This window comes from Mercenaria mercenaria, chromosome 6 (assembly GCF_021730395.1).
Source record: "Mercenaria mercenaria strain notata chromosome 6, MADL_Memer_1, whole genome shotgun sequence".
NCBI lineage: Eukaryota > Metazoa > Mollusca > Bivalvia > Venerida > Veneridae > Mercenaria > Mercenaria mercenaria.
In genome coordinates this window covers 11,032,586-11,052,287 of record NC_069366.1, presented here as the reverse complement: position 1 = coordinate 11,052,287, position 19,702 = coordinate 11,032,586, and the positions used below count along the sequence as shown (strand labels likewise).

General features: G+C 34.5%; 1 protein-coding gene across 2 annotated transcripts; it reads left to right on the top strand.

The window, feature by feature from the left end:
* The first annotated feature begins 5,185 nt into the window (after nucleotides 1-5,185).
* On the top strand, nucleotides 5,186-13,478 carry LOC123549668 (uncharacterized). 2 transcript variants are annotated; one of them, XM_045337937.2, is made up of 6 exons: nucleotides 5,186-5,256; nucleotides 5,578-5,652; nucleotides 7,232-7,349; nucleotides 8,020-8,297; nucleotides 11,261-12,165; nucleotides 12,445-13,478. In XM_045337937.2, the coding sequence occupies exons 3-6, from the start codon at nucleotides 7,232-7,234 to the stop codon at nucleotides 13,349-13,351; spliced, it is 2,208 nt and encodes a 735-aa protein (XP_045193872.2). In that variant the 5' UTR covers nucleotides 5,186-5,256; nucleotides 5,578-5,652; the 3' UTR covers nucleotides 13,352-13,478. The 2 variants fall into 2 exon arrangements, with proteins under 2 accessions (XP_045193872.2, XP_045193873.2); XM_045337938.2 differs by lacking the exons at nucleotides 5,186-5,256; nucleotides 5,578-5,652 and adding an exon at nucleotides 5,661-5,828.
* The last annotated feature ends 6,224 nt before the right edge of the window (nucleotides 13,479-19,702 follow it).

The window sequence follows — 19,702 nt, the reverse complement described above, 5'->3', positions numbered from 1 at the left end:
AAATTAAATAATAGAAAAACAGTCTTTACACTCTAGATGCCATATTTTCTACATGAAACTAATATATAAATGCAGAAATAGTGTTTTCTAGGATATGATACGTAATAGAAAATATTCTTAACACTCCCGAAACCTATTATCTATGTCGTCCGTCATTTTGTTAAGACAAAGAGTCTGACCAAGTTGCAATACAATCGGCCAAATTTGTTATCTCTGTTGAAGAACATTTCATTGACCCTGCTGGCCCCCCCCCCCCCACACACACACACAAAAGGGGGAATTTTCAACACTATGATTTTCTTAAACCTTATGGTAGTTGGCATTCACAGACAAAAGTTAAAGACATCAGAAATGACAAAAAATGGAATTTAACATGTCAAAGTAGGGATAGCGTTAAATTGGGAACTTCAAAATTTCAAAGAACTACTTTCTAGGATACAACGACCCGGAAGTACTTCTATACCGGAGCCCCCCCCCCCCCCACCCCCCTAAATCTTATCAAATTTTCAATTTAGCCAAATTTTTCCCACAGAATCTTGTAACTTAGGGTTACACAAGACATTGTCATCGCAAAGAAACTTTTGTACCGCAGAAACATTTCAAACATTAGACCTACTTTGCGGAGAAATTGGCTCGGAAACCGGAATTTTGAAGAAAAAATGCACATTACAAAATTTGCCTTCCTTCTGAAATTTTCAATCAGATTTTCATGAAATCAACTGTGATATCACTAGTTAATGCTTATAGTATGTTTTATGTAACTTTAAGCTTATTTATTTTATTTAAAATGATGTCTCAAAATGAGTATTTACTTGAAAAATATGCAATTTTTAGTAAAAAATGCATAATTTACCCACTACAATTGCAGAAAAATGAACATTTTAATGATTGAAAGACCAGAACCCACAAGCAAAGACCAATATGTGATTATATTTATGACAATTACTGGAAGTAAAACAGATCAATACATCACAGTCTATCTTAAAATGAATTATTTCTTCGACTAAGCCGGGCAACGCCTGAAACGTCAAATGCAAAGCCGATCCGCGCCATCTTGAGAAACAATTGAGTGTGTGTGTATAGTTCTAAGTGTGATCAGGAACACCTATAGAAAAAAAAGTGACATTATATTCACAGATTGGTACCATCTATCATTTCTTTATCATTCTGATATCAACTGGTTCAGGAACTTAACAGGAAGTCTGTCATTAAAACACTGCAACTGAATAATTTTCTACATATATGTTAGCTGAAATAGTGAAAAGAATATTAAAATAAGTATTACCAGACAACCTCTTTCAGCACAGACAACAACGTGTCTGAAATGCACATTTAAAAGAATTGAAACACATAAATGCTATGAATAAACAACATACAGAAAAACATGGATAAAAGTCCCAACAGGAAAAGTCCCATCTAAAGAATAAGGTAGAATGAATCGAGCAAAACTTAAATACAAATACCGTCAAGTTATGTTTCCAGTCGGTACCGGGACAAATACATATTAAGGAACTGCACGAGGCCGACCCAGGAAATCAGCCCGGTTAAATAGTTTCTTAGTAACACAGACCTGCGTTGTAAACCTACTGAATTTTAAAAATTTGAATAAATTAAATTTTCACAAACTTTGGAAATATCCTTTTAGCCACTGATTTGTATTGTTATCAGCTACAAGTGTGTGAAGTTTCATGACTGTAAACCCTATGGTTGCTGAGATATTCCACTTTCTGAATTTGCCATATAGGTGTCGGCCCGGTACAATTTCTCCTTCTTTGCTGTATAGTAAAACAAGCACTTTGGACATGGATTGTGAATTTCACAACAAAATTGCAGCATTGACAGCTCTTTATTTCTGAAGAGTAATACTATCCCAGTCAATATATCACAGAAAAACACCACCATCAACGGTGAACTTTTTTGCTACACATCAAAGTATCTAGTCCATGTTTAAATTTCCCACTGACATCTGTCATGGCTACCAGTCTGGTGTAGCTTTTTAATCCTTTCGCACAGAAATGTAATCCTGAAAAACACACATAAAACAACTGTTAAAGACATCAGAAATGACAAAAAATGTACACAGTATCAATAAATACATTTGGAATTTAACATGTCAAAGTAGGGATAGCGTTAAATTGGGAACTTCAAAATTTCAAAGAACTACTTTCTAGACAACGACCCGGTAGTACTTCTATACCGGGGTGACACCTGTGACTCAATGCAGAGTTTGAGCTCTGGTATAAATAACAGACTCCAGTATATGTCGGATTGAAGCAATTTGAACTAAAAGTACTTTAAATGTATATATTTTGTAACCACGGTTATACTTACCCTAACCTTTAGTCAGTATATTATACATTTTGTACATTAAATGCATGCCAACATACAATAATTTGCGAATTTTTGCCGTACGCGACATTAGATAATCACTTCCGGGCATGCGCAGAAGACCGCACCAAACGCACCAACTCTGCAGTGAGCTACATCGATTAGAAACACAACCAAATTGGCACGGTGTTGGGGTAAATATCGACGCGTCCGGAAAAACTGTAGCGAGTGCCTTTAATAAAGAGATCTTGAATAAAATGCTTAACATTCATCAATGTTGTTGCTCAGTTTCCCTTTGAGCATTCATGCACAATTTGTATAGATCGAAGAAAATGCTGCAAATTTCCTCCGGATGTACCTGGCTTATAACCTGTTGATATAATATTGGTAGAATAACTTATTCATATATTTGCTTAAAGGATAGTTATATTCCAGAGTAGCCTCGTGGGTAGACTAAAGTAAAGTTCACTGATGCCAACGGAGGTTAATGAAAATTAAAGTCACGAAGAATTTTACTCCAAATGTGTTGTAGAAATAAACAAGAGTGGCAGACTGTCAAAAAATACGCCCGTCATCGAACTTGTCCTAATTCAAGGGCCATAATCAAATAGTGCCCGGGGCGATTTGCCTGATTATTTAACTTTACTAAGATATTATGCCCACAAACATTGTCAGCAAGTTTGGTGAAAATCCGATAAAAAATTGTTCGACTTAGAGAGCGGACAAGGCTAAATTCGCAGATTTCGAGTAATCCAAGGCCATAATCGAAGAGTGACTGCGGCGATTTGGCTGGTTATCGAACTTGGCTGAGATGTTATGTCTACAAACATTATCTGCAAGTTTGTGGAAGATCGGATGAAAACTGTTTGACTTAGAGGGCGGACAATGCTAAATTTGCAGATTTCGAGTAATTCAAGGGCCATACCTCAAGATTGCGTAGGGCGATTTTGCTGGATATCGAACTTAGCTGAGCTATTATGCCCACAAATATTGTCACTAACTTTGGTGAAGATCGAATGAAAACTGTTTGACTCAGAGAGCGGACATGCTTTGGATGCGGACCGCCCGCCTACCACAGGCGTTCACATAATACGCCCCGCTCTTTCAGAGACTGGCGTATAAAAAGATATTAATTTGCTCTGAATTTACATCAAATTCATTTCGTTACAGGTACTAATTTAAAGCCGATTCTGGTAATTCATATCCACTTATAGTACGTTACATTTCTTGTAAAAATCGGACATAATCGTATTTCAAATTCAGTCGAAAATAATTAATATCAGGAGGCAATAGCGACATGTAACCAAGTATTATAAATAAGGTGGGTGGAGGTACAAATTAAACTTGTAAATTGGACTAAATATAGTTAAATGCAGGTACGGGAAAGGACTAGAGGTATGGCAATTTTGAAAGATCAGATCATAAAATAAGTCATCCCGATAAGTCAAAAGAGTAAGGCTAACTCATGAATTGTTATCTTGGGCACACAACATCTTATTTCGAGCGTGCGACTTATTATGTCGAGCGGTCGAGATAATTCAATCCATTCTAAAAAACAGTTCCATGTCTTATAAACATATCACGGTAGGATAACACACGACGAAATAGACTGTATATGTAACTTTGGTATTTTGGCGCAGTATTTGATAACTTCTGTTACCTAAAGAATTAACTGTCCATAAATTTCTGTAAAGATGACTTAAACGGGGGTTGGTTAATAGCTTTTAATACTTGCCAAGTTAATATAGATTTTTACAGAACATGAAGAGGCCATAACGTGCATCACAGAACCAGGAAGAATCAAATTCTGAAAGATATACACCTAAGCCTCATAAATACCAAACACAATTTAACATAATTCAGTAGCATACTCATTAGATCCCTCATTACATATTTCAACCAATGGGTCTAGTGGTCATTAAAACACTGCACAATAAATAAAAATATTAACACAAAATGAAGCAAAACACTACTTTACACAATTAGCAAAAATACATTATACATGAAACTTATCATTTATGGAGTAAAAGTCATGTACACTGACTGGCGCTGGTTACTAACAACCAAAAGCGGTAATCACGTAGTACCCAGGTTACTGCAAACAATGGTGAAATAGTGTAAAAGATATGAATACATGTATGTTACAGTAACAGTTAATAAAAGAACAATGCTGCCATTTTTAATTTTAGCAATTCTACTCCAAATTTTAGATTTCTAATCTAAAGCAAATGCATGTATTACGACGTCAAATACATAATAGTTTACTGCAAACACAGAACAAGTAATTGGCAAACAAATGCAAATGATACTAATCACCTTACAAAATATACTAAAACAGAGCACAAAATTACATGACCATTCTGCATGGTTTCAACAAGTCCTCTGGACACATGACTGAAAATCGCCACCAAAGGCGGGAATTATATTAAGTCAGGTAACTCTAATGGGTAAAAACAGAAATATCTGATTAAGGGAAATAACTCTGTCTCAATATGGTCAGACAACACTAAATCAAACAATAAGAACAAGTGAGGTTTAGAGATACCAAATATTTTCAAAATAGTCTGTTACATGTAGTAATAAAGAATGCACCACCCGTATAACTCATTTAATCTCAGGGTAAAACAATAATTCACATCGGTGAGGATTTGTGCTCGTTAAATAGTAATTTCATTTTTTTTAAATGTCTTATATCTCTAAATGGGTATTTAAAACAGTTTGTCTGTGAAATAAGTTATATTTATATTTTACAATATCATAGTCCTTCGCTAGATACGCACCTCTCTTTTGTTTGTTTAAGTTAAAAATAGTGTGTGGTAGTTATTTTTACACCGTGTGTTATCAAATATAGTCTTCGGTTTTCCACACCACCTTCTATTTTTATATTACCAATTGTAGTTACACGGGATAAAAATGTTAGGATACCTGGTGAGTAATATGTTTTTGTAACCGGCTTTTGTCTCCCTTATGATATGAAATTTTGCATAATATTTTATTTGCATTTATATAAATGTATTTATATCTCGTACACGGCTTTTCATGAATTGCGACTTCGGATATAATCTATATATAGATACGTTCCTATAGAACATCTTGCCGAAAAGAAAAAACATACCAATACTCATTTAAAAGCGGTTAAATAAGACCATTTTCTTCTTCGTTTAGAAAACTAGTTAATATGATACAACTGTGTGTGTTACAGCTAAATGAATATAACGTCAAGTTTAATAAATCAAATAAAATCTACAGGTCCTCCAGAAGCTAACTTCAACCAAACCAAGAAAAATAATAGCAGACTCGGTTTGATCAAGTCTAACAGAAAAGGTAAGATACAGATACTCTGATTAGACGGTATGGTTTTTAAGGACCAGAGAATTGAGTCAAAGTACGGGGACATCACAGGGTACTTAAATGCTGCTACTGTAATAATGCACGCGGCGCTACCCTGCACAGAAATAGAGAAATAGAGTTCATGAAAGGAAACGACCCCAGACTCCAAGGTACAATAAAATTTACAAATATAATTTTTAAAAAAGCTACCCTTTTACATAATGTTTGCATTTTATGTGGATATCTGCCAAACGGGAGATAGATTATGCGTGACCTTAAGATAAGTTGAAAACCTGTACCTATGATATCGACAGATGTTATTCAGTTATTGTAAATTTGATACGAAGCTGTTGAGACGGGTAAGTAAATGTTAAGATTTTTAAAATAGACCGTAAATTCAATAGATATATAGCTACAATGCGCTACATGTGATAAAGACTACTCAACTATTCTAGTATTTAGTAACAAGTTTAAAAGTTTTGGCTTACATACGATGTATTGAATTTTTACAGATATGTCTATCAATTTAAAACTCGTTAGAAGAGAAACGGGTCAATGAAAGCTATTAAAAAGCTTCCATTATTAAAAGCACACGTTCAGTGGTCTTGTAGCCGTTTTGGTTCTTAGCGCTCTTGGACTAGTGTAACGTTTGTTATAACAACTTGAAGACTTTTTTTTATTTCATATTATCTACTGTTAATATATCCGCAGTGGTTTACATAATTGTACAAGTATTCATAAAACCAGGTTCAGCCAATAATTACCACACATATTACCAGTCCAAAATTGTGTACGTATCATAAAATTGAAATACTACATGTATTTACCTATTTCAACCGCCCATTTCACCTATTTGGGCGCTATGCATACTTCAAAAACTAACATTAATTCATCTTCAGTCATAATTCTGACACTCTCATCGATACTGCTGAGAATTCCGGGTAAATTTTGTTTGTTTTAAAAAAAAGACAGATCCTACCATAACCCCCATCTTACCTTTATTTGTGTGTGTCACATGTACGTGAAACGTATACAAGCAAAAATTTGCAATATTCAGTTATACAAGTTAACTTGAAATGGTGAACAAGAAGGGTCTAAAATGTTCTAAAAGTGAAACCATATATGATACACTTTTGTATTGTGTATCATACTAATGTGACGTACCACGAGCTTGTTAATTTTCACATCGACAAGTAATTGTTGCCGTTCGTCTTTAATTCAAGCATATATTAATTCATATTAAGAAAATACTATGAAATCAGTAGTTTTGTAACAGTGCAAACAAATAATGTCATTTTCGTTTTATCATAATATACGTAATGTACACTATATTAATTTACTCTTTTATACAGAATTTATAAATGTAAGTCAATGAGAAATAATTATTGGAATGCTTAATCTAAACAAATTATTTTAAATTGTTATGTCAGAATTAGAAGCAAAAATAATAATGCTTCTTAACTTTCAGATGAGAGCATCGGGTTCAGTAACATGGTATACGTAGAAGGAAAGTCTTGGCAATGCAGAGAAGAGATAAAATGTTTCTAATGAAAAGTATTCGTTATTTTTGTAGATGAGCAGGACTGTTTCGGAATATCACCACCAGTTTTACACGTGGGAGGTTTATCCACGTATATACCATTTCCAGAAAAGGTACAAAGATATACACAACAGATTCTGCAATATAACAGGTAAGTTTTTGACAAAAGATATGGACTAGGTTTGATAATTACACATACCATGTGCCGTAATACCATGTTAGCTTCTAGTTAAATTTTCCGATATAAATTTCAAACATAACTGCACAGCGGAGAGTTCATTTTTATTGAGTTTCAAACTGTCAACAGTTGCTGTGTCGGTGTAAAAACTGGTAACACAATGACCACTAGTGGATTGAAACTTGTTCACTGTGATGATCAGATATGCAGAACACAGGTTTCGTGACAGTGTTTATCAAGTATTTATTCATCTAATCACATTTCAAAGGTCCACAATGATTTAAATTTTTATCTTAAAAACAGATGAAACAGCTTTCCAAATAGAAGTTATGCGTACGAACATGGATAGAAAATCACTACTTTTAATATTGCACATGCACTGTTATAGGTAGAGCCATAACTGGAGGTAATATATAAAAAGCAATTGATTCAATATCCTACTGTATTCAGAAATATTCAAAACTTTGATAGATGTTAAAGTAATTCTCAGAAATAGGATTTAACAAGAAATTAATGTATTTTATGTTCATAACGGAAAATGTGGCAGCCGCATTTTAGACAAAGGCATCATGAGCCTTTAATAGTCGAATTTTGCTACAGCTCTTTCTTTATACGGCCACACATACAGCTTTTGCTTTCGCAGGAAAAGGACCATATTCGTTCATTTTCAAGAAATCAGATTTGTTTGACGACTTAACCAGCTTCAAAAGTATGCTGGAAAAACCACTAGATGTATACGTCATTGGCCGAGAAAATCTTGACAAAGATGATTTAGTTGTAACGTCGGAACCACTTCAGCGTGCAAAAGATGCCGCCTTGTTTCCACAGCAAGAACCTTCAAAAAGGATGGCCGAAGAACACGGAATAACACTTGTTGTAGCACACGTGCAGATAAAAGATGTTAAAGAAAACGGAAAGAAGGTATTTGAAAGTTGTTAAGCGTAAAAGAAAATGCACTAACTGTCTTATTAAATTGTAGTGTGTTTATTGCAAGAAATCCTTTGCAGCCGCCGATTATTTTATACTGTTATAAATTCTGCGAGTTGACATACGGACATTTGCTGGTTAAAGATGGGTAATTTCTTTCTTAGTTGATAAAGTGAAAGATCCGCCCATTACCTATCCCAACAACACTCGACCAGAGAATTGAGTCAAAGTACGGGGACATCACATCATTGTCTCTTTCGTTTGATTCCAATCATGAAATCATTTATGAATGTGCTTTTTACAGCTTAATGTACCTCAGCAACCTTTCATGAGTATAAATATGCTATAAACAGTTATTCAAGTGGAATATTTTGATATTCTAAGTATAATTTTCAGACTTCAAATGTTGATGAACATGGACCCTGAGTCTTTAAGGTATTGGACCCCTAATAGTAATGTTTAAAAATGGTATTTGCTATATATATTCTTAAAGTTGACTGTGTTTTGCATTGTGTTGAGATTTTTAACGACTTTTACCTTGTCATTTTTTTATAATTTTTGTATAATTTATGGTATTTCGTCAAGCGCAAATAGAGACAAATTGCAAAGTGATGGCCGCTGACCAAAACGTTTGCAGATAATTCATTATACCATTATTTTGATAAAAGGAAAACCAAACTATTGGTAAACAATAATAAAATACAACATAAAACTGTCAATATCATTTTTGATCTACCTACATGTCTTCCACAATATGTAATGCAAAGAGTAATGGCAAAATAGAGACCCTTTACCGCAAGTAACTCAGTATTTTTAAAGATGTCATACTCTGCCCCATTCTATTCACTTTGAACAGCAAGAAATTGCTTATCAAATGAAACATTTCCAATTTTGTACAATAAATAAATAATAAGTCTTTAAAAAATTAAAACTTACTAGAAAAAAAGGAAAATAAGGAAAACAAATTCGGTCCCAGTGGGGCTTGAACCTTCGCCCCCTGAAAAATTTCAGGCAAAGTAGGTTTATTGTAGGAATTGAACACTCTTCAAAAAGGAGATACTCTAATACGGTCTAATACCCTAATATTTAATACTTTGCTATGATTATGGTACGTGATGAGTATGGAAAAATAATTGATGAAAATGTCAAAGCAGAAATTATCTGCTTGATGACGTTGTATTTTACCATTTCGGTATTGTTTAATTGTACACCAAGAATGATTTATACATGATCATAAACACCGTCTATTTTCTCGAAATTTCACAAACATGAAGACTTCATTATGGTTGCTGCACAAGCCTTGCATACCTTACTAAAAAGTAGGGAATCAAGTATTATGAACATTTTATTCAAAACATTTTTTACGTAGTCTAATTGTCCTTAAAAGGAGACATTGATAACAAGCAAGAGAATAATCTCAGTTAATAAAAAAAGCTTAATAAGTATTGATTTGAAACAACATTTCAACTTTATAAAGAGGGTTGTAATAACATTATTAGTGTATGGATAATATTGTCCAACATAGCACACAATATAGGCATTGTATCTAAAAATACAAACTTCAAGTAGGAGCTTTCTATATTAGGTATATGTGTAGTTACCTGCATCAAAATACAAGGACTTAAAAAATTATTATAATATCATTTCATGAAAAGAGTTATTTGAGCTGAAAAAAATGATCCCGGGTAAAATATTTGGAAAAAATGGAGACAACTCCGCTTAGACTCTATGATAGGCTTAGGTGGCTATTGACCTATAATCTCATGCAAACTATGCACCTTTTACCTCTAGGCTCGGAAAAAGCATGCATACTTGCCACTTGGATTAGCAACCTGAATACAAAACTATGTAAAGATCAAATAATTGATTGCCCTGGGGAAAGTGGGACATTTTCTGTGATGAAATTTGTCAACAAACAGACGATCTTTTTAAAAGAGTCAAAACCCACAGAATTTCACTAGGTGAAATATGTTGGTAAGGCTACTGCTAGAAAGTGAATAATCTCAACTACCCATACATATACGTCAAAGTATGGGAAAAATATCTAGAAATATGAGAAAATCGAAGAAATCAATTTCAGGAATGCTAGATGCATAACTGTGTTATCATGCATGGCATTTAACATAGATAGGTTACTTTTCCTTTGCACTTATATAACATGTACAGAATTAGGATTAACAAACGGTGTTCACTCAAGAATTTCACTATATAAACAGATTGTTTCCCTTGTTTAAAGAAGGCTTAGGGTAAGTCTCTACACAATACATACAAACAAATATTATATAAACATTAATACAATAATTATCTTAAAAATTTATAATCATTATTTGTTTACGTAACACTTCATTATGTCATTTTTGTCTAATTAAAAAACAGACTTTTTGCATATCAGACAACAATCAGAGTTATGACCATTGACTTAGTTAAAATATGCATTAAGAAACAAAAAGTTTATGTCGTACGTATCCCAAAAATATTTGTCCTACAGTCATGAATCTTAAAAGAAATATTATTTAGCAATTGAAGTTGTGCTCCTAGCGTTTGGGATTTCATTCATTAGGACAGAGTAATTTCCTTGAATCATACAAAAATATGCGTAAAGGACATACAAATTTGTGTAGCATGTATCTCAAAACGTATTCGACCTGGAGTCACGAAATTTTATAGAAATGTTACCATATGGTTTTCATTGGGATTCAACACATCCCTCAAAGTTCCGCAAGTTTTTGTTTTATTTTTTTTATCATTTTTTTATCTTTCCTTTTCTTGTCTTTTAATGTTTCCTAGAGATGTTTTATAGTATCCTAAGCACGCGCAGTTTTGGTTTCTTAACATTCAAGATTAAGTGTATATTTAGTCTTTGTGTTTTGTTAAGGAGAAACACATGACCATGTGGTGACAGTAAGTGAGGATACACATCTAGATAAATTATTGTAAATTGTTTAAACTTATTTTAGGAAGTTCTAGAAACAGTACGACACTTTGCGTCCAATCTTCGGAAAACAACACCAATTTCAGTCGACTCAATGCTCATTGTATGTCACACAAGTATGGTATACAAAGCTTCTGTGTTGGAAAAATTCCGTCTTGACGTAGAAGAGAAATTGGAGAAGTCTTTCGGAATAAGCCTTACAGCGGACCAATTTATTTTCGGAGCGGGCAGTGAAATGGTCAGTACGAAAATTTCTGAAATGTTAGAAACTCGAATCATACAGAGATTTTGTGTGATGAAGGAACATTTACAAAGCTTCGTTAGAAATAAAAGTAGCTTTAAGATGGAAAACGTTGACATTGTAGAAACAAAGCAATTAATAAGTGCGGTACAGGGATTTTTGAAGAACGGTTTAGGATTTGTTGACATATTAGAAGACAGTCAAGGCAAGGGCGAACGATTTGAAGAAGTAGTTCTTAGCCATCTTATGTGCATTATAAGATGTGCTGTCCTGGATCCATTGTCCCTAAAGTTTAACTTGACACAAGACGCATGTAACCAGATTGCTCATGAAGTTAAATTTGAAGATAAAATGAAAGGGAGTGTCTCTAAAAACACTCGATACCATTTGAGTAAACTTCAACAGCCGTGTGAGGAAATGCGTAAGGCGATGAAGACTAACAACAAATGGAAAAAGTTTCCAGGAAGAAATTTTATGTTTGTCGCATATCCATTGCGGGACGACATCCGACAGGACATTTTGCAGTTAGAAGAGGATCTTGGAGTTTTGCGACGTACCGTGAATGTGATGAAGAAAATGATCTTTGAAATTAACGGGAACATCAAGCAATCCATAATCGAAAAAGAAGATTTGAAAAGGCCTAACCACAATAAAACCTTTACCAATGAATTAAGGAAAAGCATATTATCGTAAGTAACATTTCCGTTTTACAATACGCGAATATACGTTTATTTTCTAGAAATATTTCTAATCGTTTTCTGTATAAAGACATAAGAATGTAGATATTTGACTCCTCTCTTCTGTGTTTTCGGAAATTACTACTTATATCATTGTATTGAAATTTTGCAGATGTATTTTCACCGCTGAACAATGCTAATAATGAAATACTTAATCTTCGAACCATTCTTATTAGGTATGCAAAATAATATCTATGAAAATACTTCAAAACAATCTATGTCTTTAAACAGAATTGATGGCGTGTATGGAACTGGAACGATATATGGCGAGTGGGAAATCCATGTAATAAACGAGGAAGCAGCAGAAAAAGTGAAGGGGCTAATGACAAAGTTCAAAGTCAGGTATCCAGTTCGGGTTAGGAACGTACTTAAGGAGCCACAAAACTTCGCAGGCGGTCAGATGGAACATGGTGGAGTACTAGAGAGTGAATGCCCCGGTAACAAATTTCTGTCGGGTACGTTGGGTACATTCGCAGACAGCAACGTCGACGAGCTGTACGCTTTGACATGCGGTCACGTTGTTTATGCTGATGATAATATGGAACATAATGTATACATAAAAAACGGATCCAATGAAAGGCAGCTGTTTGCTAAAAGCTGCCCTGCCTTAGTAGTACGTACTGGCCAGCAACCACATCCATTAGTTGACATTGCTGCGGTAAAAGTAATCGATTCAATTCGTCCAAGGTGTACCAAATTTCTGAAGGACGATGATGGAATGATGAAGAGTGCAGTGCTAGCGAATGAGCACGTTGATAGCTTTAGCTCACAATATATATTCAAGTACGGCGCTGCTTCGCACTTCACACAAGGTATTGTGTGCTCTAATGACTATTCCATTGCAGGCGGATCAGAGGATTACCTCGTCTTGATTGCTGCCCTTCCCGGCTGCGCTGATGATGAGAAGTACGCAAAACCCGGCGACAGTGGTTCCGTGAATTGCATGCGCGATATCAAAAAAAATAAAACAGTGAAAGTAGTGTCGATGCTAAGTGCCGGAGATTTCAAACTTAAGTATTTGGATGAAGAACTATATTTGTCGTTCCAGCTACGAAAAGGTCTGGAAAAACTTAGAGACATGCACGATGGGATACAGTTATATCTTCCATCAGCTTACAGTAATCAGCAGATGTATTAAAACCAATTTAATTAACTGCTTTTGTGGAAGGGTGTCTTTTGAAGACAGCATTTTTATACGCGTCATTGAAGGCATAAGTCATTAAATAAAAAAGCAGGAAGGATGTAGAATATGCATATTCCTAACATTTCAGGAGTTAATGATCCTTTATTGATCCTTTATAAACAGGAAGGGAAGGGAATGGTCACTTTAAACGATATGCATATACCAAATTGTTTGTATTAAGTCACAGTCAAGTAATAGCAAACAGTCGTGCTATCAAACCATTTTCTGAGGCCAGCGAAAAATCGAGTAAGCTAATGAATTGTAAGCTAACTCACCATGACTAAGTAATGTTATAGGCGAATAGTCCGCCAGCTCTACATAGTCTTCTTCTCCAACGGAAGTGATGAAATTTGGCCTTGGTATTTATTTAGTTGTCCATTGGGTCATTTGATTAACAGAGACAGATATAGGAAAACTTAACGGAAACAGATCGAAAGCTTACTACCAAGTTTATTCAAATCATACCCCTGGGGTCAAGTTGATCCCACCAAGTGTTCATTTAATATACATAATATTCATAAAGAAGACTTAAACAATCTTCTTGTTTATAAGATTACGGCCTAAAGCTTAGATATTTAGCACGTTGAATTCTATAGTCAATGTTGTTTAAGTCATGATCATTGGATCAAAACTGACCACATACAAAGTTTATCAAAATCATTAACCTGAGGTAAAATTGGTTCGCTTGATTTACATGGACTTAATTTAGGGAAACATTAAAATCTTCTGTAAAACTGCGAGACCCAGAGCTTAGATATTTGGTATGTAGCTTTGCCAAGTTTGCTCATATAATGCCCCGTGGGTCATATTTGCCTCAATTCAGCTGTTCACTTGCTGTAATATTGGCCCTACCCATTGGGGGCCACTTGTTTTATCTAGACATAAAGAAAAACTCCTGGAGGCCTTCGCATTTTGCATATAACATTGTGTAGATGGCCCTCTACCAAGAAAGTATGTAACCATTTGAGTCGCTTGAGTTTTATAGGGCCACGCCATTGTGGTCCTGATGACCCTGCTATATTTCTAATATTTTCACAGACGCACAAACCATTTCCTGCCAGAAAAAGTCATGCTTGATATATTTTGAAACTCATCCGTCTCTACCATTAAAGCTTTTTGTTGACATCTTGATTAAAACCATCACATAAAAATAATGGTCCCGATCGACAATTTTGATATGTGTAGATTGAAACAAATTGAATACACTAAATTTTGACAGATGTTGATCAACATTCACATTTGATCGAACAAAACAATTTATAACAATGGGAAACTTTGGTGCATTGACGTACCACTACTTGTGTTGTTAAGTCTTCAAGTGGCCTAGCTTCGATGAAGATTAGTTTATACTACATGTACCATTTTTCTGAGAATTTGCATTGTTGCAGTTCAAATTTCTCTGAATGTCTCTCACATCTCAGCAAAATACGTTTTAGTCTTTAATTTACTTGAATATCAAAATGACATATCTCACAGGCGAATGGTCGCGACTCGTTGACTTTGCATTTTGTAAACTTTATTGCTTATTTTCACATTGATGCGTGCAGTTCTTTCGAGTTATCCTCGTGTCATTTGTGTGGCCACCACAGTAACCATTGCTTTACTTTGAGTAACGTTAGAAAATTCATATATTATAGACAGGTATAAATTCAACTTTATTATGGACCAATCTAAGAGTACTGGTTTATTTTCTTCGTCAGTAGAATCTACTTCCCTCTGATATGATGAACTATGTCATTATACATTTCCTATTATATTGCCAACAAATGCTACTATTTTCTATATGTTAGCAGATGTTAAAAGCAATAAACAACGGTAGATGTTTCGATGAATTATACAAAATCAAGTCTAAAATGTTTGTGTTATAACATATTGTGTCAATATTGTATAAAGATCACTGACATATCAGATCATTAGGTTTTACAGTACTTGAGATAATTACTTACGTTCCAGAAGGTGACGTTGTATTGCATGGTATACTTTATTCAGTTGTTTGTGAGTACTGTATAACTCATTTTCATTTTCATAAAATACTACAGCATAGTGTCATTCTGTTACATATACTCGTTAGAAATGCATTATTACACGTAGTTTGTGTTTTATAATGCATCATTATGATGACATACTCAAATAAGGCTTATTTAATAGCTAGAGTCACATTCCCCAAAACGGCAGTTTCATGCTAAACGAATCAATAAAATATGTATACATGTGCATTTTGCAGAACCTAGTTACCCGAGCAGGTTTGGGTAATTACGTCACTTTGCATGCCATCATAACTTACCATTTTCTACCATGGTCAAAGCCAAAGAATCTGCATATAATTGCTGCTAAAAGACTAATGATAATGAATACATATATATAATTTTACTGCGATGTTTTATGTTAATAATTTATCTGCAGGTTCCTTGAGGGGCGCAGGATAGTTAGATAATATTTTTATATTTAGGTCAGGCAATTTTGGAAGTTTTAAGGGGATATGAGGGATACTAAGAAACCATAAGACATATAAAATAAGTAAAGTGACAATATAATTATTATTTAACGTTATGTACATAGAAGTAATAATATTTTATGATTTGCAATGCATTTTCACCGTGTTTAACTGGTGATGCCGATTAACGTTAATGACGCCTAGTGTGAGATAAAAGTAACGTTAAATAGCGGTACTTCAGTGGTGGAATGTGCAATTATGAATGAGCCAGAAAAGAAATATTTTCAATAACGAAACTATTTTATAATCTAAAAGAAAGCTCTTTGTGCGTACGTTAGAGAAATGATAATACTACCACATTGAAATTATTTTGACTTAGGAAACGAGTTGATGAGTGTTTCCATTGCAAATTTTTGTGTTATTTGATGCTTTGAGAAAATTGAAGCATAATTATTATACAGATGTGTGCGTCAAATACCACTTTTCTAAAACACTATGTTTATTTTTATCGCTAGATATATTAATAAACTTTGATAATGTGGCAGGTTAGTACAATAAGATCAAGGGTGTTCAAAGATATTCCGTCATAAAATTATCTTTTAACTATATTGCAAAGTAATCATTAGTTCCCTGTATTGGAAAATAAACAGTGCCGATTGTATTGAGGTCAATTGTCACATTTTCAAAGTTTATTAGTACCTTTCAGTAAAAATGTAAACCAAGATGAAACTGGATAATAGGAAAATGACATGATTCTGTAGTTAAAAATATAAAATATGTACTAATTAGAAAGCTTGGCTATTCAACATGTTTGTCCATACTTTGTTTAAGTAAGAAAGTAGCTTTTGAAAATTACCAATCTGACTATAGTACATCTCCAATATTAACGCTACGCTTTAGATCTGAAGACGTGCTATTGATAAACTCGTTCTGACAACCCTTCCGCTAGCCAATCAGAGCCTTGCTTTCAACATTTTTAAAGTGAAAGTAGAAGTTTAAAATAGTTATATTTAGCCTGGGTTTTTAATGTTTACAATTCTTATGACGACCACATCATGACTGCGCCCTCGTGTTTTGAGAAATATCAAATGTCACGGTACGGAATTGGTCACGCAAGTGGAGAGTATGTGTCAGGCAGTCGGTTAGCTCAGTCGATAGGTCGGTAGAACACATGCCCTGTAAGCCGGGTTCGAGCCCCGGGCTGACTGTCCATTTTTCTCACCCTGTGACATTCGACGCTATTTTGATGGTTCAGCCAAAGGATGTCTGATTGATTCAAATAAAAAAAGATTTGCGAAAAAAAAAATAGCAATATTTGAAATCTAAATATACAGAAAGATAAATGTGAATGGATCATCCTCAGATCTTCGTTTAGAAGATCAAGTGCGTAAACACAAACAATTTGTAAGAGTTAACATATGTTTTTTTTTCTTCAAGAAATGCCTTTACGCTAAAATTAACTATAAATCTGATATCATTACTAGATTCAAAATGAAAATCGTAAAATAACGACTGCTTCATGTTTATTGTTATAACATTTTGTTGTTAATTTACATGTAATTGTATATTCAGACATGAAATAATGTGACGCTTAATGCTCATGCTTTCTTTTTACAGTAAAACATATGGGACAATTGGACAATCCCACATCACAACGGTGTTCTTAATCATCTTAATAATAGATTTAACGTTTTATTATTGTACATTTGTGCAAACAATAGAGAATACTGACATCCTCTGGCAGGCAACAATAATACGGCCAAGCGTCCCCAAGAAAAAGCTTGAATCTTTAATAGCTCTAGCACATTTTGCTGGAGATATAGTCTCATATTTTTAACTTGTAAATATGATAAACCGTGCATGTAAAAATCATGCACATATCGAATAAATAACTAGATTGCTGCATGTCAGATGGCTGACGCACTTGTCCAGTGCTATTACTTGATGCTAATACAATGCTGAGACCGACAGCCCCCCATGTCGACCCTCTTCAACTAAAATTATCAACTTTTGGAGTTCTGTGTAAAGGTTCCTTAAATTTACCACACTAAAGAACCAAGCGCGGGTTTCAGTTGCCAAAACAGTGTCTTATTATGTTAAAAAAAAACTATCGTGTTATTATGTACAAGTAAGGTGTTTATTTGTCAGTACAGTTTCTTAATATTATGCTCAAGAGCTATGCAATTACGTAAATACAGTGGCTTGTTCCTTAAATCTACAACACTAAAGAACCAAGGAAGGTTCTGAAACTCCACGTAAATGTCACAGGGTGAGAAAAATGTGCAGCCAGACCGGGACTCGAACCCGGGACCTCAGATACCGTTCCGATGCTCTACCGACTGAGCTATCCGGCCGTCTACACATTTTCTCCCCGTTTTAATATTCAAGTTCTATACCGTGACACATTTCCCCACCATTTTGAAATTCGTCCTGGAATTTCAGTGGGTACTTTATATATAAGCAATTACAGGCGTCGGAGACTAACCAGTGTAATCCCGTCACGGTCCCATGTTGGGCGCCAAATGTCACAGGGTGAAAAAAATGTGCAGCCAGACTGGGACTCGATCCCGGGGCCTCGGAATACCGTTCCGATGCTCTACCGACTGAGCTATCCGGCCACCTACACATTTTCTCCCCGTTTTAATATTCAAGTTCTATACCGTGACATAAACACAGAAATCCACTATGGAAAAGTTCGCACGAAAGTAAAAGGAAACCGTTTTTCTGCCCCATTTGATTTATCACTGTTTATAATTAGCGCTACTTGTACCTGACACTACGTGTAACTACCGTAAAAAGGAGTTACCGGTTAACCACTGTGAGTAATGCACATAAAATGTACAATGTCATAATATTTTACCTGTAAATCATGTGAGAAAGTGGTTTTAAAGCGCGGGTTTCAATTGCCAAAACAGTGTCTTATTATGTTAAAAAAAACTATGTTATTATGTAAAGTGTTTGTTTGTCAGTACAGTTTCTTAATATTATGCTCAAGAGCTATGCAATTACGTAAAAACAGTGGCTTGTTATGTTACAAAGCTATGTTGTTACGTCAAAGTGTGGTATTAAGGCTGATTATGTTAAATACTATGTTATTATGTCAAAGCATGGTGTTAAGTTGTCAAAACATTGTCTTATTATGTTAATGTGCTAATGTTTTTATGTCAAAAGTGTGATATTACTTCTCAAAAAGTGTCTGTTACTGTTAAAAGCCTAGGTTACTAGATGTATGTCAAAGTGAGATGTTAAGTCATCAAAATAGTGTCCTATTACGACCAAAAGCCAGGTTATTGACGAAGGGCTTTCCTTGTCGTGCCCGAAGACTAGCTCAATCCTTCTGCCAAATATTTATATTTTACTGGTAGATGTGGGTTCGTTCTTGGGTGCTACACACCTGGGATCACTTAATATTTGTTTCCCAGAACACTCACTGAAACAAAGTAATAATTATGATCTTAGATAGTATATTTATTATACATATAGGTAAATTCTCTCTATATATGCATTTACATCAAGAAGGCAAGTGCAGTAAAGCATTTACACTTGCTCTCGATTATTACAATACCAAGACATAGATTAAAGTTTAGTACAATTCAGGTCGGGGACCGGGGTAGACAGGGATAACGGTAATTTATTATGTCAAGTATAGGGTTATAGGATGGAAAAGATATACGGATTTATAGGTATAGGATATAAGCCTCAAACGATCCAATATGTAAAATACTGGACTGTCCGAAGCGCGTTAGCGCTGAGGACCGTCCAGTATTTTACATATTGGATCGTTTGAGGCTTATATCTTACTTAAAACATTGTTTTAATGAGATAACCAATCAAAAAATTACGTATAAACCATTGACGTAAAATATTTTTAA